General features: G+C 50.0%; 2 protein-coding genes across 5 annotated transcripts in view; both read left to right on the plus strand.

Moving 5' to 3' along the window:
• THADA (THADA armadillo repeat containing) overlaps positions 1–21,244 on the plus strand; it is a 286,751-nt gene extending 265,507 nt beyond the window's left edge. For 2 of the 3 annotated variants that reach the window (XM_045827761.1, XM_045827762.1), the window contains exons 37-38: positions 16,864–17,033; positions 18,099–20,425. In XM_045827761.1, coding sequence (XP_045683717.1) covers positions 16,864–17,033; positions 18,099–18,494 — 566 coding nt within the window. In that variant the 3' untranslated portion in view covers positions 18,495–20,425. Of the gene's footprint in view, positions 1–16,863; positions 17,034–18,098; positions 20,426–21,227 lie in introns of those variants that run through there. The other variant, XR_006784399.1, reaches the window with a different exon arrangement.
• Positions 21,245–22,762: 1,518 nt separating this feature from the next.
• ZFP36L2 (ZFP36 ring finger protein like 2) lies at positions 22,763–27,022 on the plus strand. Of its 2 annotated transcripts, none has more exons than XM_045828218.1 (2): positions 22,763–23,115; positions 23,657–27,022. In XM_045828218.1, exons 1-2 carry the CDS (start codon positions 23,065–23,067, stop codon positions 25,079–25,081), a joined length of 1,476 nt encoding a protein of 491 aa, XP_045684174.1. In that variant the 5' UTR covers positions 22,763–23,064; the 3' UTR covers positions 25,082–27,022. The 2 variants fall into 2 exon arrangements, with proteins under 2 accessions (XP_045684174.1, XP_045684175.1); XM_045828219.1 differs by having other exon boundaries at positions 23,660–27,022.
• The last annotated feature ends 463 nt before the right edge of the window (positions 27,023–27,485 follow it).

A 27,485-nucleotide genomic window follows, 5' to 3' on the forward strand; every position in this document is an offset into this window, starting at 1 on the left:
CAAAAAGTCATAGTGACCAAACTTGAGTTAGGATGTTTTTTAGCATCCTGTGATTTATGGACAGTGTTTTGTTTTGGCTTTACGTGTTCCTTCATGTTCTGCGAGGTCGCTCTCTACCTCAGAACCTCCAGACTCTTCCAGTATTTTCAGGAAGTCCCCATGGGCCAGGTCACCCTCAATCCCAGCACAGCCCCGTATAGAGTTACTCTTTTCAGTCTCCATAACCCTCCGCAGGGAGGGGGTCCAACACAGTCTCAGCTGTCCTGGAGGACAGCAAGAGACGAACAGCTCAAGGAGGGGAAAACTTGAGAACTGATATCCCCCAGTTGCTGGTTTCTATCCTGCTTAGCAAAATCTCTGTGCCATCTCACTTCTCATTTCCAAAGGTGACCTTCGACTTGACCTCCCCCATGACCCTCAGTGTAGACATTGGCCTGGTCACTGAGGCCCCAGTCCAAAGAATGGTTTGGCCTCTGGTGTATGGTTGCTGCATTTAGCAAATAAAAATACAGGACACCCAGGTCAATTTGAATTTATAAAGCATATACAATTTCCTTGTATAAGTACATGCCCTATGCAAATCTGGGACACACTTATACTAAAAAGTTATTCATTGTTTACCCAACATTCAAATTTAGTTTAGTGTCCTCTGTTCAACCCAGCAATTCCTCTCCAGTGGGCTCATGTGGCTCCCCCATCCCAAGAAGGGGGACATCTGAACGTGTAAGGATAAAGATCAGTAGACGTAGTAAGTCAGGGTCACCCACAAACAAGCCTTGCCGTTAAGGGTCCCCTCACCTCAGCCCCACCGAACGTCCCCCTTGTTGTGCCTCCTGTCGCCTCTCACTCGCTTCCCTGCTTCTGAGCCCAGGCCTGGCGCTGGCCCCTGGGGTCTGTCTCTCAGTCGGTGGCTTTCCCTACACTCCCCTCTCCTCCTCCTTTTTCCTCGTTTTGCTCTCGCTGGTCTGCAACATGTAATTCAAGTTTACATAATTTGAGTGTTGGTTATAATTACTAAATAAGGTTTTGTGTTCCTTTCTGTAATTTAAACAGCAGGGGAATTTAACTTTGTGCATGTGTTTCATCTTCCTTTCATTGATAGCGACCTTAAGTTCATTTTTAGCTATGTGAATGAATCATTGACCTTCACCTTGAGCAGAAAGGTCTCCCATTTCCAGAATGACCTCATATGCATTCCGAAGACGCCAGCGGGGAAGGTAGGAGTGGAGTAGATCGAGAGGGAGGACAGTGGGGGATCCCACTAAGTTGACGCATCAGGGAGAAAGAGGCTCGGAAACCTCCGGTACTGCCTCAAAGCCCAGCTTTGCGGAATTGGGCCCAGCTGCCCCAGGCGGGGCATACTTCTCTCCTCTCTGTGACTGACCACCTGCCTACTGACCAATGAGAAGCAGCCCCTAATAAACAGTGAACAACACGTTCTGGGGCTAATGACTGGGACCCCAGTGGCCTTCTGCTTCCATTCTCTGCCTCTCCCAGTGGAAACAGACACTCGAGAGCCTCCGTATCTGGGCTTCCTCCCCCAGACGAGTGGGGTCTGGGCAGTTTTCTGAGCTGCTTCCACAGCAGAAACTCCGGTTTCCTGTTGCTGCTGAGGGACTCGCCCTGCCTTTGTTTCTGTCCCCACTCTCTGCCCACCAACAAGGGGATTTCTGCCCGTAACCAAGGAGGTGCTTTAACCAAGAAAGACCTCCCAAGGGCAGTGCCATGTGGGAGAGACAGCAGTGATCTGGGGGTCAGAGCCACCTCTGTTCTGAGCTAATTGGTTCTACTCTCTTGGCCTGAGTTTCAACATCTTTAAAATGGGGGTAATCACATATCTCACAGAATAACTATATGAAAATATGAATAAAAACTAATGTCAAAAAGTGAACAAGTTTCCATGCCCAATCCACATGCTAAATGACATTTTTTTTTTTAGTGCTGGAAACCGAGAAATTTGCTATTTGTTATAGAATCATTTTTACTTACCAAAGAGAGAAACTTATCACTTTATTGTGAAGGTATCTTTTTATTCCTTCTATGATAGATTCACAAACACCTAGGTGTTCTTTGCTGTCTCTCTTTCAGGCAGGGGAAAATTTAAAAGAGGCTGAGGGAATAGGTATGTCTCCCTTGACATTGTATCATGTGTTTCAATAGAAAGGACTTTGGCTCTTTCAAAAGTTTTTGACCTAGCAGTTTGTGACCAACTCGAGGTATCTTCTTTACTCTGAAGAGGAGGCAGCCACGTGAGTTGAAGTTCAACACTTGCCAAAGGGCTGTAGCTACCCAAAGAATTTTGGATCTGATCTCTCAACTTTGATGGGAATAAAATAACAAAGCCTCACCCACCCAGAGTCTGTTGCCTTTTGCTGAGCAAAGTCATGTCAGCCATGCAGTGCAGAGGCTTTGCCCCAGCTGGAAACCCGATAATGAGTGAGGCTTAAGAATCTGAGCTTCCCAGAGTGTGTGGGAAACTGAGTGTAAGAGGCCACAGCATTCCGACTCTGATGCTTGGACGGAGCCTGTGCATTCCCTTGGTTACAGCCACTCGGGGCTCCAGCCGGCTCGGAGATTCAGCTAGAGCCTTGTCTCGGCAGTTACTGAGGGACCCAGGCCCGTGGTCACCCTGAAGTTCTGTTCAGTCCTCCCCTCCGGAGCAACCCCACAGCAGAGAGAAACAATGAAAGTCAGCCACACCCATGGAAATTCATGTCAGGGAAAGAAAGCAACAGCAGGATCAAAGCCTCCTGTAACCCAAGAATTCCTCAGCAGCTCCTGTCCCTTCATAATTATGGTTTGGAGACTTGCCAGAAAGCAAAACCACTTAGCATGCCATATTTAACAATGAACAGTTTTCTGTGTTCATAATAGTCACTGTGCAGAGCAAATGGGCACCTTGAACAAAGGGCAGGGTATTTATATGTGTATATAAAATAACACGCACTACCTTAAACCGAAGCATGTCTGCAGGGAAGAATGTGGCACTTCCCTCTGCACTGGTACCTGTTTTATGAGTAAGCTGGAGAAAGACCACACTGCCCCCATCCCCACCTCCTTCCACTTACACACACACAACTTTGTTTAACCCAGAATTTTCCAAACTTATTTAGTAGCCAAATCTTTTTTACCCTTTTGGTTGGTTTTAGAGTTTGGAGTTTTTTGTTTTAAATATCTACTAACATTCTAAAAAGCCAGTGTCTCAAGGAAAGGATGGCCAAAGGTAGGGATCAGGGATTTACACCAGCAGGAAGGGAGAGGAAACAAGTCCACAGCGAACACGAGTCCTGGGGCCCACGTCCGTGCATCAGTTTGGAAACCGCCCCCACATGGACCCTGTTTCTGTGTCACGGTTTGTTCACTTAGTTGTTTATTGGACAAACATTTGTCACTGGGGGGAACTGACGAAGAATGGCTTCCAGGAGGAAAGTTCGCTGGAACTGAACTTTAAAGAGTGGGTATAATTTCAGTGAGGGAGGATGGGGAGCATTCCAGAAAGACAAGGGTGGCCAAGTGTGAGGCCTGTTCGGGAAAGGAATGAATTAGTATGGTACAAGCCTCAAGTGCATGAGCAGGGCGGGGTGAGATGAACTTGGAATGCGGGGGAGGGCCTCTGGATCACGCAGGGCTCCATCACATACAAAAGGTGGGAAGGCTGACCCAGCCTGCTTGAGCACAGAGGGGCATACTGGGTCATGTAAGTAAGAATTCTGGGACTAGGGCTGGCTAAAGACGTGGTGTAGTTCCGGGGCTCAAACAGTGTCCCAGGGACCTAATTTCTTGCCATTTCGTCCCATTCCACCCCCAGCTCTTAGCTTGGTTCTGTTTTCTGATGGGCTCTCATTCGCTTTGAAGTTGGAAGACAGCTATAGCGGTTCCAGCTTGTATATGTGTCACTGAAGTCTCAGTGCTTTTTAAACGGCTCTAGTTGGGTTCCAGGCCCATCCCAGAACTAATCTCTGATGTGGGGAACACGATCCCCGATTGGCTTACACTTGGGGCAAGTATCCACGCCTGGAGCAGGGGGCAGAGTGAATCCCACCCAGGCGACAGACGAAAAGGTATAGAGGGGCTAGCATTCCAAGGGGAGAAGGGGGTACTGCTCTCCAAAAAAGGTGGATGGGCCCTGGCTGGTGTGGCTCCGTGGATTGAGTACTGACCCACAAACTGAAAGGTCACTGGTTTGACTCCCAGTCAGGGCACGTGCCTGGGCTGTGGGCCAGGTCCCCAGTTGGGGACATGTGACAGGCAACCAATTGATGTTCCTCTCGTACATCGATCTTTCTCTCCCTCTCTCTCTCTCTCCCTCCCTTCCCCTCTGTCTAAAAATAAGTAAATAAAATCTAAAAAAGAAAAAAAATGTGAATGGAAGCTAGGCCATAAAAGCAACAGATGTCACTAAACTCTGGAGCGCTAGTCTGGATACCATTTGCACCAGAGAACCAGTAAAGATTTCGAACAAATAAGTAATGTGATCAGAGCTATACATTAAGATTAATTCTGCCACAGTTTAATAGCTGCCATGTGCTTGGCACATGTGAAGGGCTCCGTAAATATGTATTGAATGAGAGAGATAAATAGATGGATTAGGGAGAGGATGAAATTAAAAGTAGGGAGCATTCGTAAGAGGCCATTGTGATAGTTTGGGAAGAAACTAGCAAAGGAAGTAACGAAGACCTGTCAAGAAAACCAAGAGGCTCCTTTGTCATGAAACTCAAATAAAGAAAAACTATCCAGTGGACAGGGTTGGTCAGCCATGCCAAACCCTGCCAAAAGGTCAGGTCAAGGGGGATAAGGATTGAAAAAATGTCATAAGAGAGTTGAGAAAGAGGGTTCAGTCATGGGAAGTGAGAAGCCAACTTCAAAGAGTTTAGAAGTAAGGGGGAGACAGGCAAATAAAGGGCCCGAGTGTGGGTCACTCTGTAACGGCATCTGTCTTCTCACCCACCCCCACTTCAAAAGCAGCAGAAATGTGCTCCTTCGCCTCTACACATTCTTCGCGCAGCACCTCATGCCGTCTCCATGAACTTGATCCACCACCATGCCTCTTTCTCCCATGTGTCTTTAGGGTCTCCTTCTCCATCCCAGAGCTCTCTCTCATAAATATTGACATCAGTCCTTTGCCCTAAAACCACATTTCCTAGACCCTGCTCTGCCTGCAAGCTAATGTTTTAGAAGAATGATTAGAGAAATTCTGCAGGTGGGGAGGATAGACGTTCAAGTTCATGTTGAATGTCCTTTGTAGAAAACAAGATTATCTGTAAGAATGGGTGGTTAGGGAGTGGGATCTAGGGGCACGGACAAAGCTAGATCAGCTTATACAGAGGTTCAGTTAGGAGTCACCACAAAAATGAACGAAAGAACTGTCAAAGGGTGTTGAGAAGCCAGCTGAGATGACATAGCATGAATTTATAGAGGGCCTCATCGGCACACTGTCTCTCTTCAGCTGGAACCTGTAGCTGAAAGTGGGCAGAAGATGAGGGTTAGGGAGAGGTGATTATGGAACACTGCGGAGCCTGGTAGCAGGTAGCAGGGGTTGGGGGCTAGGGAGAACATCACTGGTGTCCAGGGAGTCCAGGATATACAGAGGGAGGCAAGTGATGGCCATGATAAGAGTCAGGGTCAAGGACGTGGTCAGGGTTAGAATGCCTGGATAGGTTCAGTGGAATAACTAGAAAGTGCAAAAGTTGTATTAGGGATACCAGAGAGTCGTGTGGTATAGGACCCATAGTGTATAGACTATGTGGTTTAAATCCCGTACCCTAACCTGTCTCTGTTGACCTCATTTATAACATGGAGCTCATAGAACCTTAAAAATTCATTCTAATAATACATATGTAATTGGTACATATTAAGAACTTATGACAGACAGTGTTTGTACTTAAGTGCTCAATAAATGTTAGCGATGATGTTCATTTAAAAGTGGTAAAAAATCTTAGAATTTGAGATCTTGAGCTTGAAATAATTCTAAGTAATGACAGATCTTCAGATGCCATCATGGGTACTGTGGGTAGAGTGAAATTGGAGATGGAAAGTTTTGGAGGTTGAAGAATGGTGAAACCAAATGCTGGAAGGGACATTGTCGTGGATATTGCCATCACCAGTGGGGTGGCAGTGAATCTGTGTCAGTGAGAAAGGCCCGGTCTCTACTTAAGGTTGATAGGAGTGGCGAGGTGGTTAGTGTGGACTTCAAAACAAGGGGGATTCTGGAGTGAGAAGCGGGAGAGGGTTGTCTAGACATGGCGGTGCGGGCGGGGTGGGCCTGAGACTGCAGGGAGGGGGGGAGGGAACCGCCTCTCCTGAAGATACAGGAGTACGGGCAGGTTCTGGCAGGAGGAGAAAGGAACAGTAAAAAGTGAAAAATATGGAAAATTTGCTCACAATAGAACAGATTTTGAGTGAAAAGAGCTGTTTTTCATAATAGCTTTTAAGAAAAACCATTTCCCAAGCTGGGGGTGGGGGGCAAGTCTGAATAAGGCGTGAGGGTACGGGAGGAAGTGGAGAGGAAGTCTGAGAGTAGGTTCCTGAGAAAGCCAGTAGAAGGGCGCTGCGTCCTCACCTGGACTGTACGATGTGCAACATAAGACAAGCTGGCTCAGGACAGTGCACTGGTGCCCGGCATGCCCCGGCTGGACGCTACTACCTGATGGCCCCCCACCCCTCTGCTCTCGCAGGAGGGAGCCACAGTTCTGCATGCATTTCCCAGATAGAGGGGCCCGGAGAGCTGGGGTTGGGGGCTTCTGCTTTTAGAGAGCAGATGAATGGCTTTAAAGGAAAGGAAACAGGATACCAGCAAGCTTCCTGGCTGCGTTCTCTTCCAAAAGCACTGCTCTGTAATGTAATTGTGTTCGGACATTTTTTTTGCATGACGTCAGGGAATAGCCTCCTTTAAAAGCTTTCATGAAAAAGCACAACTATAAAACAGACTCAGGCAATGAAATAGAAACCAGGCGAGTGGGTCTGTATAATTTGGGTAAAGAGATTTCTCCTTGCAGCGTTGTGATCTGATCTCCACTCTTTGCATAAAATTCTGTTTCGTGGGATCCACTTACATGTGAGTCTTACCTTGCAGGTGCTTTTAGATGTAAAATGTCTTGTTTTCTTACTGAATGTGAAGAGGTACAGGAAAGCAAGGGTTCCCTCCTCAGTGGTGGTTAAGACTGCCCTCCTAAAGCTTGTAACCTTTCTAGTCCTCCGAGTCCTAAACTCCTAGTCCCTGTGTGAGCCCAGTCCCAGCAGAGGGGAGGGAAGGCATGCTCACCTCCTCTCTCTACCCCTCTCACCCTGCTCAAGACTAGTCTTTGGGACCTGTGTCCTAGAGAGCCTCAGAGGCACAGAATTGAATTTCCTATCATCCTCTCTTGGCACACTCTCTGACTCTACCCCAAGGAGGTCCTTTTCTTTCTGTGTTTTTATTTGTATTGAGGTAAAATTCATCTACCATTTTAAAGTATACAATTCGGTGGCATTTAGTACATTTATAATGTTATGCAACCATCACTATCTAGTTTCAGAGCATTTTTGGCACACACACACACACACACACCCCCACACACACACACACAGCCCCCGTAATCATCTAGCAGTCACTCTCTCTCCTCCTGTTCCCTCCCAGCCCCTGCAGACTGGTCTGCTGTCTGCCGCCGTGAATCTTCCTGTTCTGGAGAGTTCATGTAAATGAACCACGTAGCACATGGCATTCATGCCTGGCTTCTTACTAGGTATAATGTTTACGTCGCTCTTCCACGTTGTAGCACGCATTGACACTCTGTTTCTTTTCTGCCTGAGTAATTCTGTTGTGTGGATGCACCACATTTTGTTTGTGCAGTCATCCACCGAGGGACATTTGGGTTGTTTCTACCTTTTGGCTGTGTCGGGTAGTACTGCTATGAACACTCATGTGCAAGCTTTTCCTTGCGGACATGGTTTCATGTGCCTGGGAGTGGAAGTGCTGCACTGTATGGTAGTTCTGTGTTTAACTCTTTGAGGAACTAGAGACCTCTCCTTGATGGACATTCTCCCGGGTCTGCTCTGACCAGGAACAGTCGGTGGCTACCACCCCATTCCCACTCGCCAAGACACATCGATCTCATTCTGCTAGATCTGGAGAGAAGCCAAGGGAATAAACCTGAGGACGCAGGAGATGCTGGCAGTCAGAAGAAAGGCAGTCCTGGTGGGGGTGGGGAAAGGACAGGGTGCCAAGAGGACTTGGGGCCACTGGAAAGTATTGGACTGAGGTGGGGGGTGGGGGGGATTGAGTGGGAAAGGGACTCAGTAGCCCAGGATGAAGGAGCACGTGAACCTAAAGGCCCCCATGCCCGGTATGGGCTTGTATATGGCCCTGCCCCTAAACAACCTGTGTGAGTGCTCACGAATGAGTTGCTTCTCTATGCCTCAGTAACCTTGACTGTAAAATGGCAACAATCATTCTGTCTACTTATGTGACCTGGTTCTTGTCATCTTGGAGTTTTCCCATTGGGGAAACATGAGTCCTGAGTCAGTTGCTTAGCACAAGACCCTAAGCAAGGGCCTAGTGGATGGTATCTGCCATGTGCCCGGTGCGGCGGTGTGATGATGCTGGGAAAGCCACCGAGTGCCCTCTCTCGCCATCCATGAACACAATGTTGAGTGCCATGCAGCTGTGAACAGAGAAAGGTCCCAGTGGGCTGGAGAAATCCTGACCACAGGACCTGGGTCGGGTCCTGAGAGACAAGTGGGTCTGGCTAAGTCTAGGTGAGGAGGAAGGGCAGGGGGAATGGGAGTAAATCGGAGCCATAAGGGCAGGCCTGGAGAGTGGTGGGGGAGACTGAGGAGAGGAGAGCTTTGGCCAGGAGTCTCAGTGTCTGGTCAGTAAAGGTAAGGGGCCAGCTTGGGGTGCCAGGACAGGGGTCTTCCTCAGTGCCCCTGTGTGGGGTCACAGATTCACATGCCTACAGGGGTGACGGGGGAGGCAGTAGGGTAGTCCCCAGTTAGATGCGTAGGCACCTCTGGTAGGGCGTGGCTACTGGTCTTCACAGGGCACCTGTTAGCATGTTAAAATGCAGACCCAGAGGCACCAGGTTCTAATTTTCTGAATGTTCCGAAGATACTAGAGATTTGGAGTTTTATGAGAAACCTCCTGATTTTTCAAAGAACCATGTGAGCTGTTGCAAACCTGCATGAAGACTGAACAGTCCTTTTGCACCTCTGTCCAGCTGCTTCTGGCGGGTCTCTGGGGGCCTTAGAGCCCCGGAGCTGCGTGTGTCGGTGGGGTGCTACCTCCACGGTGCTGTCTCTGGAACAGAAAGAAGCAGGAGGAAAGGGGTCCTCCTGGGCCACATGAGGTTTGAATCCCCTCCAGGCTCAATAGCCTGGCCAGGATGGGAGTGGGGGGAAGGGCTGGCTGAAGTCCAAGGACAGTGACCTGGAGAGGTGAGTGGGTGGGCAGCAGGCACAGTGAGTGGGTACAGTGCCAGCACTTAGCGCAGTGCATGCTGGGGCTGTTGTGCCCTTGGGGAGTACTGACCTGCATCTTCGGTTCTCCTTTGATAAAATTGTTTGAATATTCAGATGAAGAAGAAAGACTAATACCACAAATACCCATGGCCCCCCACACAGACTTCCTGCTGGTTCTTCAAAGCTGGAGGTGCCACCCCTTTCCATTCATTAAGACAGTGGGACAGTGGCCTTTGTCTGGGCCACTGGTTGCAGGGAGAGGTCACCTGGAGTGGTAAATACTGAGATGATGACCTTTGTTGGTATAGCCTCAAAGTGCTCTCCCAGATTGCCACACCTGGAACCCCACCTCTGGGCCCCAGCTCGGATGGCCCCGAAGAGCAGAGAGCCCGGGGCTCTGCAGGCGGAGGGTCAGGAGAGGCGGGGGTTGGGATGCGATGCAGAGAGGCTCTGGAAGCCTCTGGGGGAGCAGAGTGGCAAAGTCAGCAGCTGAACCAGGCATCAGCTCCACACTCGTTTCTCGTGACTGATGAAAATACAGGCCCTGGCCCAGCTGAGGGAAGCAAGGAAGTCTGTGGAGAAGACTAGAAATGATGGCATTTTCTGGAAAGCCATAGTGAAACCTGTAAATATTTGCACTCACTAAGAAAGCAGCACAATCACATACTGCCTTTGCCTCCCCAAGCCTGCTCCAGCCCAACTGCCCCTCCAGTTCCCCTCCAGATACCCTCTCCCATGGTCAGGGCTGATGTCACCTCCCTTTGGTCCCAGCTGTGTGTGGCCTCCAGCTCCCTGACTGCCCAAGTTCCTCTCCATGAAGCGCTCCCTCCTCCCACTCTCCACATTTCCCCCCCTTTTCTGCCCTTTCATTACTGCTGCTGGTGGAATAATTCGTCCCTGTCAGATACCGTCGTGGGCTGATTCCTGACACTCTGTGTGTGTCAGCTTGCCTCTGACGAAACTACCTGCTCCCTGAAGAAAGGGGCTGGGATTTCCCTCCTGTTTCTCCCCGTGGGCCCCACACAGCGGTGACCAATGAATACCAGCAGGAAGATGAAGCTTGATTTGCTGCGTGAATGGGTGGACACGTGGATGGGGAGTTGGGTGAGTGGCAGGTTTGAGGGACTTTCCGCAGATGCCTGGTTCTCCTGAGCTCAGGGCAGGAAAAGTCAGCCCATCACCATTCACTCAGCTTTCACTGTGCTGACTTGACCTCTCCGGGGAAGGACCAGGAAGGAGACTTGACCAATGAATGGCCTTAGCCTAGAAGGTATCTCCCCCGTGATACTTTAGAATCAGACTGTAGGCTGCTAATCCATTCTGTGCATTGGTTTTCAAAGTTGGCAACATGGACAAAAAAATCTGTTAGCATTTACATTTTCATTGATAAAGTTGAAAATGACTTCGGAGCCCGTGGCTTGCCTGTCTGCTTGCCTAGAAATGAATGACCACTTCTCTTAGTGGGGAGACATAGGCTGGGACTTGAGTGAAGCCTGGGTCTTCAGCCCCCAGCCCCACGGTGGGCCAAGTCACGCAGGCAGGAAAGAAGACGTGCAGGGGAGCAGGGGAGAGTGTCTGCCAGCCAGACAGCTGCCCTCACAGGCGAGCCCTGGCATGGCCGGGGCAGCAGCAAGAGGAAGTCTGCACCGCTGCAGCCCTGAAGCCTCTTGTCTGCTCCCCTCCTGTCCAATCCGAGTGATTTATCCATTCACCGGGGTGGAAGGCAGAGGCTTAATCAGTTCTAAATGCTCATGTGTTGGCTTTCCAACTTGCTTCCAAATGACTGAATGCTAATGCCCCTATAGTAGGCTTATCCTAGATCTACCTGCAGATGGTACGCATTTAAAGCACCCCCAGAGGGGCCTCGTGTATTTCCACTCTTGCTTTAGCTGGGTAGCCAGCAGGAGATAGAGTCCCCAAGATGATTCACTTCTCTGCACTGACCTTTTGCACCCCTGGCTCCTGCAGCTGGGGCTCTCGATCACTCCACTGAGTGCCTGATGGCCTCGCTGCTGCCCAAGTGTAAGCCTTCCTTCCCACCTTGGCCACCTGCTTCCTGAGGACAGGACGTGTCAGCTACTCATCTTGTGTTCCCACAAGCCTTGGCACAGAGCTGGCCACACAGAAGGCCATCAGCACCTACTCCCCGACTATCTGGGGCAAGGCCAGGCAGTCGCAGCTCCCCCAGGAAGCTTTCCCGGGCCCCTCTCCACCTCCCGACGGCCTGTTTGCCCTGCAGAGCCCTCCAGCACCGGAGGCCGGGGCCCCACAAGCAAGCCTGAGGGCTTGAGGCATTGCCTAGGCTCCTCACGTAGACTCTGAGCTCTTTCAAGGCGGGCACTGTGGTCAGGCTTCCTCCCAGCGACTAGAACTAACCTGGGCACATTGTGGGTTTTTAAAAATTGTAACACCTTTACTGAGATACACCATGTACATACTGTGCAAGTCACCCATTTAAAGAGTACAGTTCAGTGGTTTTTAGCATATTCATAGAGTTACGAAACCATCAGCACAGTTTTAGGACATTCCCATCACTCTGAAAAGAAATCCCGCGCCCTTTACCCTTCATTTCACCTCTGTTAGTTTCCTGTGGCTGCTGTAACAAGCCGCCACAAACTTGATGGATTAATCACACCTGCAAAGAGCCTTTTTCCCAAGTAAGGTAACCTTCGCAGGTTCTGGGGACTTGACATGGAATCTTTAGGAGGCTGTCTTCTCAGCTTTCTGTACTCCCCGTGCCCCGGCCCAGGTCTAATTCATATACCATAAAATATACCGCCTTCGAGTACACAGATGTACACATTTTAGTATATTCATATGGTTGTGTAACCATCACCACTGTCTAATTCCAGAGCATTTCACCAACCCCCAGTGAAACTCGGTGTCTATCAGCAGTCATTCCTCCTCTTCCCCATCCTTGCACCCCCCCGGCAGCCACTCATCCACTTTCTGTCTCTATGATTGGCCTATTCTGGACGTTTCATGTAAGTGGAATTATACAATATGTGGTCTTTTGAATCTGGCTTCTTTCTTTCACTTAGCACAATGTTTTCACGGCTCATTTGTGCTGTCGAGGGTACCAGGATTTCATTCCTTTATGTCCAAATAAAATGCCATCGTGTGGCTGCGCCACATCTCAATTATCCATTCATCAGTTAGTGGGTGTTTTTGGTGTTTCCACTCACTGGCTGTGATGAACAGTGCTGACCTGAGCATTCGTGTACGCGTTTTTGTGTGCATGTAGGTCTTAGCTGGATGCCTGAGAGTGGGGGGAAGTTTGAGACTCTTTTCCATTTGACATTCCTGCCCACAGTGTATGCGAATTCCAGTTTCCCCACATCTTCACCAAGACTTATGACCTGTCTTTTTTATTAGAGTTACCCGTGGATTTAGTATTTCACTGTGGGTTTGATTTGCATTTTTCCTGATGGTGACTGGTGCTAACTAAGCATTTTTTCGTGTGCTCATTGTTCATTTGTATATCTTCTCTGGAGAAACAGCTATTAAGACCCCTTGCACATGTTTTAATTGGGTTTTCTTTTTATTATTGGAATTTAAGAGTTCTTTATGTCTTCTGGATCCAAGTCCCTTGTCAAATACAGGATTTGCAAATATTTCCTCCAATTCTGTGAGTTGTCTTTTCACTTTCTTAATGGTATTCTTTGAAACATAAAAGTTTTCCATCTTGATGAAGTCTAACTTTTCTTGTTATTTGTGCTTTTGATGTCATTTTAAGGAACCATTGCCTAATACAAAATCACAAAGCTTTACTCCTATTTTCTTCTATGTCCTTTAAAGATCAGCTCTTAAATTTCAGTCTTTGATACATCTTAATTTTTTTGTATATGTTGTGAGGTGGGAGTCCAGTTTCACTCTTTGCATGTGGACACCCAGTCATGAAAGGGCTGTTCTTTGCCGCCCCGCCCCCAGTGAATGGTTTTGGCTCTCTTGTCAGAAACTCCCTGGCTCTCAGTGTGAGGGCTCGTTCCCAGACACGCAGTTCATTCCGCTGGCCTGTGTGTCTCCGTCCTTACGCCCCTGCCACACTGTCTTGATACCTTTATTGTTAAGTTTTGTTGTAAGTGTTGAAGTCGGCACATGTGAGTCCTCCAGTTTTATTATATTTTTACCAATTGTTTGGCTGTTCGGGCACATAGCACGTTTTTCAGACATACTTATTGCTTGGTCACTTGTGGTCTCACTTCCTTGATGGACCAGCGAGCCTATGAGAGTCTGGCTGGCCTTCGTCGTTAGGTAAAGGTAAAAATTCCATCTTCCTACACGTCGGCCTCCCCTTCACAAGGCATCCAGCCTGTAGAGACGTGGATCATTCTGGCTGCACCATCTGAGCCCAGGACAAGGCAGTAAAAAGAAGGAATGTGGGGGGATGCATCTGGCCCCTCAAGCAGGAGATCTAAACTCAGCTCATTGTGCTCCCACCCAGGCTCGGCTGTCCCCCTCATCTCTCAGGGTCAGCGTTAGGGTAGCTACACACCTACCTGGATCCACCTGCGGCCAGCGCACCGGCACTCCTCTCGTGCCTCTGTTGTTCCCAACACTCTCCTCCCACGTCCCAAGCGTGTGGCAGCCAGGCCTTCCCGGTAGCATCTCTGGTCGGCTCCATGTGCCTTTGATGGACCCAACAGGCGTGTTACCTGAGCTGCAGGCACTGAATTCGCTGGGACAGGAAAGTTTTTTCCTTCCCTGTGGGGCTTTCAGTCCTTGCCTTAAGGACACAATAACACAGAAGGGTGGGGAGAAGGGGGTGAATCAGAGGGCAGATCCTTTACAAAGGTTTCAAGATAAGCAGACCTGCTGCTGGTGCCACAACACTAAGGGCTTACAGCTTTTACCTTCCTTCAAAATATGGCCCTCAGCTGGGAGCTTTCTTAATGACTGAAAGTGATAAAACCGAGTCCGACTTCTTCATCTCCACAGGGTGCTGGGAGTGTTTCTCCATTGCCTCTCTGCAGGGTAGGGACAGCCTGTGCACTGAGGTCAGCTTGGCCCAATGCCACCACTACTGACTGTGTGAACTTGGACCTATTTACCCAACCTCTATGAGCATAGCTTCCTCATTTGTTTAATAGCGATACTTCCCTCCCGGTGGTGGGAGCAATTAGGGTTCAATCGAAGGAAAGTGTTTATTATCAACAGTAATGCTAGTTAACCATTTATTGAATGCTTTCTTTGTGGCAATCCCTATGTTAGTGTTCAAACTAAATTAAGTGGGGTAAAGGAAAGATTTCTTGATCTCCAGAGCCATAAACTGAAATGATTTGAGCATCTGCTATGTGTTTAACCTATACTGGTCTTCATGTGTATGTTTAATTCTTCAAGGTTTGAAGGAAGCCAATTAATTCTACCTCTTCCCCATTACAGATTCTAAACCAGCTGAGAATTACACAGAGGAGTCACATACAAATAAAAACAGGGACTGTACTGTAGGTGAAGGCTGGACCAACACCTGGCCCGACCTACAGCCAAAATTCACCTTCAGCCCTGGCTGGTGTGACTCAGTGGGAGTGTCATCCCATAAACCGAAGGGTTGCGGGTTCAATTCCCAGTCAGGACACGTGCCTAGGTTTCAGGTTTGGTCCCCAGTTGGGGTGTGTACAAGAGGTCACCAGTTGATGTTTCTCTCCCTCTCTCTAACCCTCCCTTCTTCTCTCTCTAAAGAAAGAAAGAAAAGAAAGAAAATGTACTCCTTTTTGTTTCCCGGTTAAATCCTGGTTCCAGACTGCAGAGCCAGCAATGTGGAGAACAGGGGCACTAAGGGGCAGTGTCCTGGGGGTTGATGTGGGTCTCTGAACATGGTAACATCGGTCCTTCGGCTGCTTCCCAAGCCAGGGCTCTGCCCTACGCACTCCTGTAATCCTGGCTCCGCTAGAGGTCACCAACTCTGCCTACCTCCTCATGAGGACAGCGAGATCTCCGGAATGCCGTGCTAATTCTCCAAATCGTGCTCTGCATGCACCTTGAACCCTGTCAATTTCAGTTTCTTTATAGCCACTTAATGCTCTGTGACTGTACACAGTGGGTGAACCTGTGTGAGCCCTGGATTCCTCTTCTGTGAAGTAAGGGTGGTCGTGCCCAACCCATAGGATGCTGAAGGACTGGAGAGAAAGTATTTGGTCAGGGCCTAGCTCAGGACAGGCCTTCACCAGAAGCCTAAGCCTGATTCAACGTCATGGGGAACTCGGCCTTCCCCTCTAGACGCCAAGCCTTCTCTCTGTGCGCTGGGCATGCCTCTTCTGGGTCCCAGTGGTCAGGGACAGGTCTGTGGGCTGGCACTGGAAATGCGGATTTGGAAACGACAAGGCAGGTTATTGAAAGACAAGCACTGGTACACGGTGGATTCACAGAGGTTCACTGTCCGGGTGGTGGGATTCCAGGACCCTGTTTCAGACCTCCCCCCACCCCTCCACCATCCCACCCCATCCCCCACCCCCCACCCCCAGGCTGGGGGCGGGAGGGGCCGGGTGTTTGCGGAAGTGTCAACACCCCGTGCCTCCCTTCAAACCTATATTAAGGACTGTCTCAGGCAAAATGGTGAAGTAAGCACTGGTTTCCCCAAGGCACCCACTTCCTCTCTCAGCACCCTTCACCCAGCCAGTTAGGGAGACGGGTGTCTGAAATACGAATTCACTCTAAGCAGAGGGCAAAGGAATCTGCGCCGGTTGCAGCCCACCGCCTGTCGTACAGCACGTGAACTACAGCACAGCAGTTTTTACGTGTTTAGGTAGTTGGGGGGGATCAAAAGAAGGATATTTTGTGATATGAAAATTACATGAAATTCAAATTTTATTGGGACATAAATAAAGTTTTATTGGAACACAGCCACAACCGTTTGTTTACTTATTGTCTATGGCTAGTTTCAACAGAGCTGAGTAGTTGTGACTGTCTAAATTATTAATCCTCTGTCCCTTTAAGAACAATTTTGCTGATGCCCTGCTCTAAGGTGTTAGAGATTCTGTGTGTTATGTGCCCAACGGGATCTGCAATTGGAGGAAGGGACAAACCAATGGGGGGTTAGGCATGGTGGCGGGGCTACAGAGGAGACACTGGGTGGGAAGCTTTCCTGAGAGCCTCCCACCTACACTGACCAGATGGGCTGAATGTCTGGTCCTGCAGGCGGGGCTGCTTCTGTCCTCACCGTGAGAGGCAGCATGGCGATGGTGGGCTTCAGACCTGTGACTCCTGCTGTGTAGGCAGCAGGACTCAGAAGTGGATTAATAACTTTCGGTGGGCATGTCCCCCCAGGCCAGGCTGGTGGCAGTGGTTTTACCGGAGTCCCTCATCTTCCCAGAGTCCTACAGAGCCTCCCTGGGTTGGCCCTGAGCAGCACATTCATCTCTCCTCTCTCTCTCTCTCTCTCTCTCTCTCTCTCTCTCTCTCTCTCTCTCTCTCTCTCTCTCGTTTCCACAGAATTTGCCTTCTGCCAGGTGGATGCCTCCATTGCCCTGGATCTGGCCCTGGTTGTGCTATGTGACCTGCTCCAGCAGTGGAACCAGCTGGCCCCTGGGCTCCGAGTCCTGCTGGGGTGGCTGTTGGAAGAGGGCGATGACCTCCCAGTCTGTGTGGAGAGCGAGCATCAGGTAGTCCTAGGGTCTCAGGGCAGTGGAGGGGAGGTTGGATGTCCTAACCCCCCTGGATGCAGCACCTCACAGGCTTCCTCGGGCCTGACGTGCCTGCAGAAGCAGTGCTTCTGGATGCGCAGAGCAATAGCTGGTTAGGAAACTCTCCAAATGCCCATGGCAGCCTGCTGGGGGCTGCTGGGACCGCTGTCGTGCTGGCTTTTGGGGTTCTGGTCTATGCAGAGAGAGGACTTTGAAAGAGGCTCCTTGGAAGCTGAGAGATGAATTATGGAGGACCCTTACTAGTCAGCATTGAAGGAGCCAGGGGCTCCCCATGGTTACTACATCTGAAAGGGAAACATTTCCAGAGAATCAGGGCCCTTCCAAGGTATTTGCTGCTTAAAGGAAACTATTAGCCCCTCCTGGTGAGACTAGTCAATGTATAGGAAAACGGAGGACTGAGACAAGCAGCAAAGGCATCTTGAGAACTTAAATTCATGTCCACCCGTGTCTGACTCAGATGCCCTTCTTGGCATCACCAGCAGGCTGAGAGTTCAAAGAGCAGCCTGTTTATGGGAAATTCAGAAACAAGATGAAGTGTCTGTGATAAAATGACCTTGCAGAGCCCAACGTTACAGAACTTTGATTTCATACTCAGAGACTAGTTAGTGTCTCGAGTTTGGTAATTTGCTGTTTGTTCTGCTGCTGAGAGTTCCCTTCCTCCCTCCTCACTGATTTCTAGATGTACCTTTTAGGTCTAGGGCCCACTGCCATATTGAGGTCCCCTTTTCAGCACCAGGTCCCCAAAATATCTTGGCTTGGAACCACAAACACATCTCTATCAAAGGTCATGTTAAGTCTAGAGAAAAAAAAATGCCTCTCCAGTAGAGAAACACAACGAGTGAAAATAGGTGACCTTCACCGCTGCAAGTGGTTTGTGTCTGCTCGTGCTGACAGGCAGGAGCGGGCCCTCTCTCTGGTGGGGGAGGGGACACACCTCTTCTGCGTCTCGTAGGACTCTGCTCTGGACTGGGGCTTGCGAGCACCCCCTGGAAGGTTGACTTTCGGCTTTTTCATTCGATTTAGGTGGAAGAAGACTACCTGTTTGAAAAAGCAGAAGTCAACTTTTGGGCCGAGACCCTGATCTTTGTAAAATACCTCTACAAGCACCTCTATCGCCTCCTCTCCAAGTCCAGCTCGAGTCCCCTCAGCCCTGACCAGCTCCACCATCTTCAAAGGACAGCGTCAGAGCAGCGCCACCTCCTTTCCCAGCTCTTGGAAGGGCTGCCGCCAGCCGCTGAGTTTTTGAAGACAGTGGAGTTTACGAGACTGCGCATTCAGGAGGAAAGGACTTCGGCTTGCCTGAGGCTGCTGGCCACTCTGGAAGGAAAAGAAGGGGAGGACACCCTAGTTCTCAGTGCTTCGGACTCTCCAGCAGAAGCAAGTCGGTTAACTCTTCCAGGAACAGAAATGGCTTGTTGAATAAAGAACACTTTGGGGGTAGGGGTGGGGGTGCGGGTGGATTAGTCTCTATTAAACCTGCAGGAAATGTGTTGAACATAAATTCATATATTTTTTTCCCTTCATACCTCCCTGACTTCTGTGAGGCTAGTTTTCTTACAGAGGGGTTTTTCTTCAGTTCACTCAGTCCAGGTAGCCTGGTTTATTGCAGCTACTGTAGGAAGTGAGGCGACCACACTGAATATTCACTCTGTTTCCAGGTGCGGGCCACCTGTGGGTCTGAATTAGCCTTTCTCGACCGTCCCTCAGGACCTCTGCCGCCCAGCCACCGCCAGCCTGCATTTTCTATGAATCAACTGCACAGAATTGGGTTTTGACACATGATTTTCACCCCCTCCCCCAACTTTTTTTTTTTTTGGCTCGATGTAGGAGCTGGATTTGTTGGCGAACAGCCTATTTGGTCAGAATTCCAAATTTTATTCCATTTTAGCTAAAGCAGAAATATGTTCCAAATGTGGGATCCTGAGAGTGTTGAGGATAAACTTCGTACAAATAGTTTCGTTTTTATTGCCTGCATGTGAGTCCTGAGTGACCTACACATGCCATCCTAATTATTAAAAGAGCCATTGAGAGCTCCTACCCCCAAGAAAATGTTTGCACTAATGCCAGGAGACCCGATTTTGCCGCCCAGTGAAAGCATAGAGCCTTGGCTGTTAGAAGGAGCCTGGGGAAAGGAGAGCCAGAATGAATGATGTATTTTTTGATGCCTACACTGTTTACTATCATTTTCTTAGTGGCAATAACAAGAAGTTTCTCACTTAGGATGCCAGGAAACACATTTATACATTTCAGTCATTGAATCTAGAAGCTGGAGGGTTTTCTGCCTTTCCTAGCCTATCCCTCTTCCTCAGACATCCAGCAGGTGTCACTCTTGCACACATTTTGCTGCTGGTCCTGTTTTTCCCATTGACTTGCCATTTTTAAATTGTAATTTCAGAGTAAGTGTAACCCGCAGGCAGTTATCTTGAAATTCATACCTTGGATGGGTCATAGCCTTATCCACATTCATTTTTTAAAAGGTTTTATTTACTTATTTTTAGGGAGGGAGAAAGAGAGAGAGGAAAACGTCCATGTGCCAGAGCAACATCGGTAGGTTGCCTCTCCTGCAAGCCCCTGACCTGGGACCTAGCCGACAACCCAGGCATATGCCCTGGCTGGGAATCCAAATGGCGACCTTTTGGTTTGCAGGACGACACCCAACCCACTGGGCCACACCAGTCAGGGCCACATTAATTTTTCTTCCTGGTCGTCTGAGTAAGCCATTTCAGCAATAGTATATAAACTTGGTCCAACTTTTAGGGTCTGTAAATATTTTTATATACTCAGGTAAGCAGTTACTTAGAATTCTATTATTGATGTTAGAGGGTCTGAAGGGTACAGTTTATAGGAGAGAGAGTTGGGTATGATCATTTGAAACTGCAGAAAGTTATATTTCAGATATAATGTCTCTCTTTGAAAGAAAATCATCTAACACTAAAAACACAGCCATATTGGAAGTATAAACCAAGGACTCTATAGAAAGAGGCCTGGAGAAAAGTTAACTTTGTGTCCAAAGTTTTGTCCTAAAGAGAACAGGAAATTCCCTGGGTGGTTTTACACCATTCAGGTCAAAATGTGTTTTGTTTTTGTTTTGTTTTGGGGTGGTGGTGGTTGTTTGTGATCCTGAATTGACTTCCTGGTTAGGCATCTGTGCAGCCCATACACATTTGATGGAAAAGTTGTCAGCCTAACATTTCTTTTGCTCTGAGAAGACTTGGCTGGTGAGAAGTCAGGGCATTGTTGGCATAATGTGCTGATAGCCATGGTAGAATATCATGACACTGACCCCAGCAAAGCCCAGCATTCCCTTTTTTCTCCATTTAAAATGAAGTAAGAACAGTTACACAATAAAAATGTTTTACGCCAGCAGGTGCTCTGTACAAAAGCATGTCTATGTGCCACCTCCAGAATCCTACCGGGCCTACAGGGTGGGTGCTCTCGTAGCTGTTGGCTAGGAGGACTTACCCCAGGTTTGGACCTTGGCTGGCCATGGCCAGCCTGGGAGGGCAGCAGGGACAGATGTACCGTGGTTCTGTATCTGAACTTCAGTTGCTGGCCTCCAGGAGCAGTGGCTAGGGAAATGGCTCCCTCGCACTTTTCCTGATTCCCAGAGAAGTTGTGGAATACCTCCTTTCAGGGCCACCCTCAAATTGTCGGGAGTTATTTCAACAAAGAACAAAACAAACAGTCGGGATTCTGGGAGTGTCCGCCGCCAAAGTCCAGCCCTGTCTAGGGCCCAGAGTAGGCTGGGTCAGTCCTAAGAGGTCACTTCCCTAGAGTCCAAGATTTGGTGCCCCCTAGCTCTGCATTCATGATTCTGTGGACCTATACCCATCTGGCCACAGTCCAGAGGCCTGGCTTCCTCAGTTTTTTATGCTTTGTAAATTTATTTTAATAAGTAAGATGGATCACACTTGTTTGTCTTTTAAACACCTTTAAGAACCCATTCACACCTTGACAAAGGTGAGGAGTAAATCAGGAACTGTCTTAGTTTTATCAGAAAACCAAAGTACAAAAGAGTACTTGGTACACAAAAACTAGGTGAGTTGCCTAAAATCATACGATTTTAGGCTTGCAAGGGCAGTCTGAACTCCAAGCCCTAGATTTCTGATCCTAAAGTCCTTGCAGCCCTCCCGACTCCATTTCCCTGGACAGGTGTGGAGGGAGTACAGCAGTGGGTACTGCATTCAAGCTGAACTAGGAGTCCAGTTCCATTGCCAGGCCTAGCTCACCCCCTTCCAGGTTAACAGAGGAAATGAGCTCCTACTGGAAATGAGGGCAATGAAAGGTAAGAAATCAGATCAATTTGGGAAGGGGTCATGGGTCCTATAGTTTCCTTCCCTGACGGACACTACAGGATCTTCCAACTTAGGCCCAGCAATAGCCTAGGCTGCTGGGTGTGCAAAATCATGGGCCGGGCTCCAGCTTTTTGACACAATACTTACAGAAGGGGAGTGACAAGTGTCCTGCACCAGACTTTTTATCTGCCCGAGTTGGGACTGTCAGCAGCTTTAGCTTCACTGGGCACTAGGGGGTGTGTCTGCCCCATCCCCGGAGGGTGCCTGTGGCAAAGCATTTCCCAGCACAATATTCTGAGTTGTGGGGCTGGCAAGAGGAAACGGCGGGGGGGGCAAGCTCTTCATCCGAGTCTTCAGTGCACAGAGCCTGCTACCCACAATGAGCAAAGGCAGGGAGGAAAGGGGTCTGGAAGGTGCGCCAGCCCAAGGCTGAGGCGAGCGGGGTAACTGGCTGGCAGCTGCACCCCAACCTCCGCGAGGGCTGAGGAAAGCCGGACTGACCAGCAGACGGACAGTGTGGCGGGAAGTCGCCTCCATGCCTGCGCGTCTCTGCCGTCCTTTCCTCCCGTCCTCCCTGTAGACTCCCCCGCCCGGGACACCCCGCGCCGTTCCGCGCCTTTGGCCCTGGCTCAAGGTCTTGTGACGTGATTAGCAAAAGCCAGCGCCTTGTCCTCAGACTCTCAGCCCTAACCCGCAGGCCCGGGAGTTCAGGCCCTGTTTACTGCAGCCGGGGCGGGGAGCGGGGCGGAGAAACCAGCCCAGGCTCCTCCCGACCAGAGTGCCGCGGTAGCCGCGCGCTTCGCCGCCCCCACCCCCCACCTTGTCTCCACGTGCAGTTGGGATAGAGCCTCCACCCACCGTACTCAGGCCCAGAGCCCCTACCACAACCCTACAGCCGCGGAACCCTTTGCAAACCAACGGGGACGCGCGGACGGTTGCATTTTGCAATTCCCGCGCCCAGTATACAACCCAGGGTGGGAGATAAAAGCTCCGCAATTTCGCCTAGCAGGATCGGGCGGGGAAAGACACGTCCAGGGCTGCAAAACCCCGACCGCGTTAAACGCGCTGGGGATTTCCAACACGCAGCCCCAGAGAATGGGAGCCGTATCTTCCCGCCGCCACTCAACAGCACCCTTCTAGGCCGAGCTCTCCAAGACGCCTGGGGCACTGCGGTAGCCTGCCCCGCCCCGAGGCCTCTTCGCCCCCTCCCGCAGAGGAAAAAAATTGGCGGCGGCCAATAGGAAGCCAGGGAGGTGTCTGACGTCCGCTAGCCGCGAGCCGGAGGGCGGCGTTGCCTGGAGACCTCAGCGGGGTAAGTGCTCTGTCCCCTCCCCCGGCACGCCCCAGCGGCTGCCGTGCTACGGGGCTCTATATAGTGCGCGAGCTCGCGGGCCAGTGAGTTCCAGCAGTTTGCGATCTGCCGTCGGCTCCGCGCGGGGGGGCGGGCCGGGCACCCCGAGGCGCGGAAAAGCGCTCTTTGCTTTTCTTTCCTTTTCCCCCACGCCATACTTTTGGGCACCCCTCAAACCAGTCCACTCTGCTTCCCTCTCCCGCTTTTCTCGTCCCTAGCCAACTTTCGGTCCTTCCCCCGCCCCTCTCCCGTTATTCGTCGTGGCTCGAGCTCGGCCGCGCCGCCCCGAGGGTTCCTTCGGACCTCCCTGCCTGCAACTGCGATCATTACAGAATCCAGAAACATGTCGACCACACTTCTGTCCGCCTTCTACGATATCGACTTCTTGTGCAAGGTACGCGGGGGAGCAAGGAGAGAGAAGGCAGGGAAGCAGGAAGCCCTTCGAGTTTTCAGACTTTGCCTTCTGCCCTCAGCTTTTGGGGGACCCCTCTCCACCTTGACTTTTGAGGTGGGGAAAAATCCCCGAGTTTGTAGAGGTTGTTGCTTGTGTCTTGTGGGCGGGGAGAAGCAGGGAGGGAGGAAGGGCTGGAGGGAGCGGCTGAAGCTGTTTAGTTTCTAACCGGCCGACCGCGGCCACGCTACTCGGGGCTTCCCGGACAGAGTTTGCGCAGCCCCAGCCGGCGGCCCACGGGCTGAGGATCACGTGTCGAAACCCAGCGCGGCCTGGAGTGGGAGTCCGGCTCCTACCAACGCGAACCTGATTTTCTTTTTTCGCGTGTATGGGCGAAGGTGGGGGGGGGGGCGCGGGGAGCGAGTCGAAATCCGCAAAAAAAAGGAAAGAAAAGGAATCAGAAGACTGGCAGTTACTCTGCAACTTGCCCCAACTCTTCTCTCCTTTACTCTTTTTCATCCCTTCTCCGCCCCCCTCCTTTTAGCAGACAGAGAAATCCCTGGCAAACCTCAATCTGAACAACATGCTGGACAAGAAGGCAGTGGGGACGCCCGTGGCCGCCGCCCCAAGCTCGGGCTTTACCCCGGGCTTCCTCCGACGGCACTCGGCTAGCAACTTGCACGCGCTCGCCCACCCTGCGCCTAGCCCTGGCAGCTGCTCGCCCAAGTTCCCGGGCGCGCCTAACGGCAATGCAGCGGCCGGTAGCCCGGCCTCCTACGGCACCCTCAAGGAGCCGTCGGGGGGCGGCGGCACGGCCCTGCTGAACAAGGAGAACAAATTCCGGGACCGCTCTTTCAGCGAGAACAGCGAGCGCAGCCAGCACCTCCTGCACCTGCAGCAGCAGCAGAAGGGGGGCGGCGGCTCCCAGATCAACTCAACTCGCTACAAAACTGAGCTGTGCCGGCCCTTTGAGGAGAGTGGCACGTGCAAGTACGGCGAGAAGTGCCAGTTCGCACACGGCTTCCACGAGCTGCGCAGTTTGACCCGCCACCCCAAGTACAAGACAGAGCTGTGCCGCACCTTCCACACCATCGGTTTCTGCCCCTATGGGCCGCGCTGCCACTTCATCCACAACGCGGATGAACGGAGGCCCTCACCGTCTGGGGGCGCCTCCGGGGACCTGCGCACTTTTAGTGCGCGCGATGCGCTGCACCTGGGCTTCCCTCGGGAGCCGCGGCCCAAGCTGCACCACAGCCTCAGCTTCTCAGGCTTCCCATCAGGCCACCACCAGCCCCCTGGGGGCCTGGAGTCGCCGCTGCTACTCGACAGCCCTACATCTCGAACGCCACCACCACCCTCCTGCTCCTCGGCCTCGTCCTGCTCCTCATCAGCTTCATCCTGCTCATCTGCCTCAGTGGCCTCCACGCCCTCTGGCGCCCCGACGTGTTGTGCCTCGGCTGCAGCTGCAGCAGCAGCAGCAGCAGCCGCCATCCTGTATGGCACGGGGGGCACAGAAGACCTCCTGGCACCTGGTGCTCCATGCACTGCCTGCTCGTCTGCCTCGTGTGCCAACAATGCCTTCGCCTTCGGTCCAGAGCTGAGCAGCCTCATCACACCACTCGCCATCCAGACCCACAACTTCACCGCGGTGGCTGCTGCCGCCTACTACCGCAACCAGCAGCAGCAGGGCCTGGTGCCCCCCGCACAGCCCCCAGCGGCATCCGGCGCACCCCTCCCTGCCAGTGCCGCCGGGCCACCCTCACCACCCTTCAACTACCAGCTGCCATGCCGCCTGTCCGAGTCACCCGTGTTTGACGCGCCCCCTAGCCCTCCTGACTCGCTGTCTGACCGTGACAGCTACTTGAGTGGCTCTCTGAGCTCTGGCAGCCTCAGCGGCTCCGAGTCCCCCAGCCTCGACCCCAGCCGCCGCCTGCCCATCTTCAGCCGCCTCTCCATCTCCGATGACTGAGGCAAGAGGGCGCCAGTGAGAGGAGGAAGGGAAGACCGATTCTGGGGGGTGTTGGAGGGTGCCCCTGCCATCTCGCCTGTGATACTAGGGAGTTGGGGAGGTGATAAAGGCCACAAGCAGACTGCAGGCTGGACCGAGCACTTGGACTCGAACTTGTGCGCCAGGAGGGGCTCTGCCCCTCCCCTTTCGGTTTCCTCTTGTTTTATTTTTTATTATTATTTTTATTATTATTACGAAGTTTGATTCTTGTTGAGCAAAAAAAAAGCCAACGAACTTTTTGTATTGATGAACAAAATATTCACAACTGGGCAGTTGTGATGCGAATAGAACAAAAAAAAACCACAAACTTTCTAAACTTACTTAGATCTCATGAGTTTGGGACTTTAGGAAAAATCAGCCCAGCACCAGCAGCTACCGACCACCATTCCGTATCTTCACTTGAAAAGCATTAGTTACAGTCCAGATGTGGGAACTCTTATCTTGAAAGAAGTTCCTTATTGTCGTTTGTCTCAAACCAGTGTAAACACACCAGCCAAACCACCACCTTGCTGAACCCTAGAAGCTTTTAAAATTGAATATTCTGCCAAGAATATGCCTTGATAGTAGGTTCCATAGGTTTGTTGTTTTGGTTTGTTTTTGTTTTTTTTTCTTCCCGGAGTTCCATGTGTCTGGAAAAAACCTTGCATTCCAAAGTTTCCTACTGGGTTACTGGTTTTGTTGCCCCCACTTAGTGGGTGTTTAATTTAGAACCATGTCGTCTGCTCTCTCTGGAAGCCTTGGGCAGACCTTAGTTTGTCATTGTTGGTGAAAACTGCTGAATTTTTAGCTGTTTTGAGTTGATTCGCACCACTGCACCACAACTCAATATGAAAAAAACCTATTTAACTTATTTATTATCTTGTGAAAAGTATACATTGAAAATTTTGTTCATACTGTATTTATCAAGTATGATGAAAAGCAATAGATATATATTCTTTTATTATGTTAAATTATGATTGCCATTATTAATCGGCAAAATGTGGAGTGTATGTTCTTTTCACAGTAATATATGCCTTTTGTAACTTCACATGGTTATTTTATTGTAAATGAGTAAAAAAATCTTAATTTAAGAGATTGTAATATTTATTTCATTAATTTCTTTCCTTGTTTACGTAAATTTTGAAAGATTGCCTGATTTCTTTACAGAAATCTATCTTCATGCTGTGGAAGTAGCTTAAGGAATATCTCAAGTGTTTTCTTAGAATGTATAATGGTTGCAGCCCATCCAACTTTAAAGAAAAAGCGACCACACACCTTGCAATCAGGCTTTCTCATTCCAACTTTATAAATTAGGAAGAAGTGTTTCTGTTTGCTTATTCCACCAGATCTACTGTGACATACTGGCTTCTACAAACATGTAGCAATAATGGGGGGTAGTCTCTCACCAGTGCCTTGGAAGGGCCAGAACCAGCCTTAAAACTTCCTCAACCAAATAAGTATTTTGTCTATTAGTGCTTGAGAGAATTTGAATGTAGGATGGGTTCAACTGCACAAAAGGAGAAGATTTTTACCACTTTTTTTTATATAGATAAAAGTGAAGAGGTCACCTCTTAGTGCTAAAATAATAGTATGTATTACATGAATATGCCTTGTTTAATTACAAAAAATTCCAAAACTTGTATACATTTTTTTTCCCATGTAGAAAGGCGGGAATGCTTCCCTGAACGGTGGGTGAATGAGCAGTAGCTTTAGTTTGTATGTACGTAGGTACAGTTGGAGCACTATGTATGTATGTATGTACTCGGGACTACTTTAACAGAAGTATATTTGAATGTAACAAGATAAGTCAACTTGAGTTGTAATATATTTTGGGGAATCAGTTCACTACAAATTGTGACTGTAAACATTGTACTGTAAATGTTTTGTAGTTTCCCCCAATAAAAATTTTGGGAAAAAAAATTATGCATGTATCAGATAGCATTTTTTATTTTTCAGGGAATATCAAGCTTCTCATTTTATCAGACCTGGCCCAGGTCTTGGGTTGGGGGCTATGACTGGGAGAGCTGGCAGAGCCTGCCCCTCCATATTTTATAGTAAGCTCTTCAGCTGAAAAGTAATTATTTGGACTGTCAAGGGCATTAGTTAGCTGTTCCCCTTGGTAATAAGATGCATCTCAGTGTTGGCTGTTGGCAAGGCCTGGCCGAGAGGCCTGAAGGGGTGTGGCTCGCCTGTGAGTCACCAAGTGAATCACGTGTCTGCAGTGGCAGCTGAAGGTCCGATTTTCTGGGACGCCTGGAGAACAGAACTGCTAGTGTGGGGAAGGGAAGAGGGTCTTACCTGGCTGTGGGCTTTCAGGTCCTTGAAGTCCTAGATTGGAGGTGGGGGCAGGGGGACTGCTTAGCCCTGGGATTTGCCTGGACTTTGG

Source organism: Phyllostomus hastatus, unplaced genomic scaffold, assembly GCF_019186645.2.
Source record: "Phyllostomus hastatus isolate PE091 unplaced genomic scaffold, TTU_PhHast_1.1 phas_scaffold_78, whole genome shotgun sequence".
Taxonomy (NCBI): Eukaryota; Metazoa; Chordata; class Mammalia; order Chiroptera; family Phyllostomidae; genus Phyllostomus; species Phyllostomus hastatus.

What these genes read in the sequence shown, in the direction of transcription:
- ZFP36L2 (XM_045828218.1), top strand. Translation starts at nt 23,065, where the DNA reads ATGTCGACCACACTTCTGTCCGCCTTCTACGATATCGACTTCTTGTGC. An exon ending in ATATCGACTTCTTGTGCAAG is followed by an intron (nt 23,116 to 23,656) that starts GTACGCGGGGGA and finishes CCCTCCTTTTAG; the next exon opens with CAGACAGAGAAATCCCTGGC.